This window comes from Oncorhynchus mykiss, chromosome 7 (genome assembly GCF_057628025.1).
Source record: "Oncorhynchus mykiss isolate SJ-2025 chromosome 7, ASM5762802v1, whole genome shotgun sequence".
NCBI lineage: Eukaryota > Metazoa > Chordata > Actinopteri > Salmoniformes > Salmonidae > Oncorhynchus > Oncorhynchus mykiss.
Window position 1 is genome coordinate 33,540,164 of NC_143028.1, and position 3,970 is coordinate 33,544,133.

A 3,970-nucleotide genomic window follows, 5' to 3' on the forward strand; every position below is an offset into this window, starting at 1 on the left:
TCAAAATGTAATCTTATGAATTATTTGGATGAAAGGAGAGAGGTTGTTACATGCAGGAACAGATGGGATTTGTATGATTGTGTAAAATGTCCTAAGATCCCCTTTACCATATTCAATGGTCTGGTCCTATGAGCTCAACAAACCTCAAAGTGAAAGGTTCCACCCAACGCAATATGCTCCCAACTTTAAAATCATATTTGCTATAGCACTTCACAACAAAATTAAGATCACAATCAGTTGACGGGAGGCTTTTATCCTAGCTAAAAATTGCAGAAATTATAAATGTAGACAGGTGTGGCTAAATTAGGAACTGGCAAGTTTGTGCAGAAAGGGGATATAAGTCACGGTTGAGCAAAATCAAAAAGGCATCTGGCTCATCAAACACAGAAACGCAAAATAGGTAAATTGGCAGCCGTCTGTGGCAGCCATGCCTGAATTCGACGACTGCACATCAAATTACCTGAGGGGGTACATGACAATTTGACTGACGGAGTATAAAATGCATCTGTTCTATGAACAACCAAGACACCAAACGATGTCAAACCATTACAATCCCCCCTGACAAGCTATAAATAAAACTTCCAATGGAGCATAAGTGTAGCAGCAAATGCCTGAACCCACACAAAGCAATCGGCATGATCCAACGTTAAACATACGAGCCAAGAGAAACGCTTTCTAACAACCTAAATCCTAAAACCATTAACTTGTTGTTCTTCAAATGAAAAAAGTTTCCCATCAACTTGGGACATGTACAAGTGAATCAGAGAAGCCGCGCAAACAAAACTGGTACAAGGATGGGCAACTTAAGTCCTCTGGGGACAGTGTCACAGCCAGTTCTTTCAAGTACACAAGTGGGATGTATCCCAGGTCTAAAGAAGACACAGTTTTGGAAAAAATACAAAAAACACCATACATACAGCCCTCAGGATCAGTTACCCATCTCTGCAACTAAAATATGTATATGGGGAAAACAAAAAGCACAACAAACCGACAAATTGTGAAAACATAATTTATTGATTTCACAGTAAAAACTGTTTAAGATCTGGGTCTCTCCTTCTTGCCTTTGTAAAGGGCCAGCAGGGAGACGTTAGCCACTTTGACCACCTTGAAACGGACACCGGGGATATCACCGACGGCATGTCCCTTACGACCGAATCCTGCCACCAGAACCTCGTCGTTTTCCTGAAAGACCAAAGGAAACAAACTAAATACACAGGACAACACCAGACAATAGGCACCAGTCAACTTTGAATATCAAAATTATTGTCTCTGAACTCTTCTTATTCTGAGGCAATCCACAACATCCTAGAAATAGTTACCGGTACACTGTTCTTTGGTAAGATGGATGCAATGTTGGGTTTGACTCTTACCTCAATGAAATTCAAGCAACCATCATTTGGGACAAAGGCAGTGATCTTCTTGCCATTCTTGATGAGTTGGACCCTGACACACTTCCTAATGGCAGAGTTGGGCTGCTTAGCTTCAACACCTCTGTAAGAAGAATTGGGGAGAGGAGTTTGACACTTCGCACTGACAGTATATGAAAGATGGCATCCAGTGCACTGTACATAGTTGATCATACAGCATTCACATAGCTTTCACTGGATTAAAGTTTGCATGGTTATTAGTGAACACTCATTAGGGGCGTTGTGATGTAACGTTAGCTAACTACTTACACTTTCTCAAGTACGATTCCCTTAGCGTGGGAAGCGCCTCCGAAGGGGTTAGCCTTCAGGGCAGTGCCGAGATGGGCCTTCTTGTACTGTTTATCATGCCATCTCTGTTCACGACGATGGTTACGCAGCTTCCTGGCTGTACGCAGACCGCGACACTTTCCTGGGGAAATAGAACGGTAAACTTATAATCATGGCGTGAACTAAGTCGACTAACAAAACATAGTTCGATACATACCTACAAATGGAGTCTAGAGAATCTGACTAACGTTGGCTATAATAGACAACCAGTTACAGTAGCTTATTAACGCATATGACTAACGTTAAGTGCGGACAATCCAGCAGCTAACAATTTAGCTAGTTCATTGCTAAATATTTTCGCCAATTAGTCAAATGGGTGCAGTTCGCTGCTAAACACTTGTTTTTCTATCACTTTGTAACTAGCCAGCAGGCTTCGTAAATGCTTGGTGACTGAAACGTAAGGCAGAGAGGGGAAGTGCTTGCCGAACCCCATGCCATGCTACTGGCCCTCTCCACGTTGCGAAACTCGCGCTATTTGTCCGTAAAATGTAGAAAATATGCCTACAAATAACAGCCCGTTTTTCCACGATTATACTGGAAGTTAGTAAGAGGACATCCTTATTCCAAATCAATGTAAGGAATATGACTATATATTGTAATCGTTCCGTTAAAAAGGGAAAATGATCGTACCCATGTTTGCAGATTACGAGCCCAGGCTAGAAAGGAAGAATCCCAGACTCCTCCGCGGCAATGTCCCTTCTCAGGACCCCAGAGGTGGGTAATAAAGTGCCTGTTTGAGCTAGGTCTTTTTTCAAAATACAATTTAAATATAGCTAAATTTTAAGCAACCCGTTTTAAAATACACAATTTAAAGAAATATCACATGTATACTATATGCATAGCTATGTTTGATTAAGTAAGTGTAATAACAAGGTGGTGTTTTAAATGCCTGATTTAAAGTGCAGTCAAACAAGTCTGAAAATGGACAGGGCGTTAGTTCCTTAATTCATTAATGCTGAGAGCCAAGCAGAGAGTCATCAGGTCCAAAACTACTGGATTGATAAACCATCCTTTCTGTCTCTGCTTGGTCGGCTCCCCACTCTCAACTGGAATTTCATACCGCTGACTGGATTACGGGTGCTGAGTGCATGGCTTGTTGCACTCAGGGGTGGGTTTGGACGGAGCCACATTGTCTCTCGATCTCCCTTTCCCAGTTTCCAGTGTTTATACTACAGTAGTGTTTATTTGCCATGGGGCCATGGTCAGCTTGTCTCATCTGGTGTACTGGGTTTTATCTGTTTTATCGGCATGCTCCCACTAACCCCCTTCTTTTGTATTATTCTACCACGTGCCTGGCCCATACTGTACATTCCACCTCACCCTCTTCCTCTCCTCATATGCCCTCTCCTGTCTTATGCCTAGTCCTGGACAAATAAATTATTTTACATTTATATTGAGCATGCTTTTTATGTCCAGGACTAGGTGCAATCTGAGTCCGGGAAACCAGCCCATGCTGTAGACAATGAGATTATTCCAGAATGCTATCAAAATAAAGATTGTTTTGTAATTGTATTTATTATGGATCCCCTTGGCAGCAGCTACTCTTCCTGGGGTCCAGCAAAATTAAGTCAGTTAAACAATTTAAAAAACAAAAACATTGTTTAACTGACTTAATTTTGCTGGAACCCAGGAAGAGTAGCTGCTGCCAAGGGGATCCATAAAAAAAACATGCTCAATATAAATATAAAATAATTTATAACATTCACAACATATTTCACAACGCATTAAGTGTGTGGACTCAGGTCACTACTCCACCACCACATATCTACAATGCAAAATATAATATATCTAAGGCACCGCATCTCAGTGCTTGAGGCATCACTACAGACACCCTGGTTCGAATCCAGGCTGTATCACAACCGGCCGTGATTGGGAGTCCCATAGGGTGGCGCACTATTGGCCCAGCGTCGTCCGGGTTTGGCCGGTGTAGGCCGTCATTTTAAATAAGAATTTGTTCTTAACTGACTTGCCTTGTTAAATCATTGTTTTGTTTTGTTTTTAAAACATGTTGCAGTCATTTCAGTCGCTGTAGTAGCTGACGTGTTTTGTGTTGAGTTATCCACATACATAGACACACTGGCTTTACACAAAGCCAGTGGCATGTCGTTAGTAAAGTTTGAAAAAAGTAAGGGGCCTAGACAGCTGCCCTGGGGAATTCCTGATTCTACCTTGATTATGTTGGAGAGGCTTCCATTAAAAAACACCCTCTGTGTTCT

General features: G+C 41.8%; 1 protein-coding gene across 1 annotated transcript; it reads right to left on the reverse strand.

The window, feature by feature from the left end:
* Positions 1-995: 995 nt before the first annotated feature.
* Positions 996-2,418, reverse strand: LOC110527726 (small ribosomal subunit protein uS12). The gene is made up of 4 exons (XM_021609188.3): positions 2,385-2,418; positions 1,677-1,836; positions 1,371-1,491; positions 996-1,182 (listed from the first exon to the last, which is right to left on the reverse strand). Exons 1-4 carry the CDS (start codon positions 2,386-2,388, stop codon positions 1,036-1,038), a joined length of 432 nt encoding a protein of 143 aa, XP_021464863.1. The 5' UTR covers positions 2,389-2,418; the 3' UTR covers positions 996-1,035.
* Positions 2,419-3,970: the final 1,552 nt, after the last annotated feature.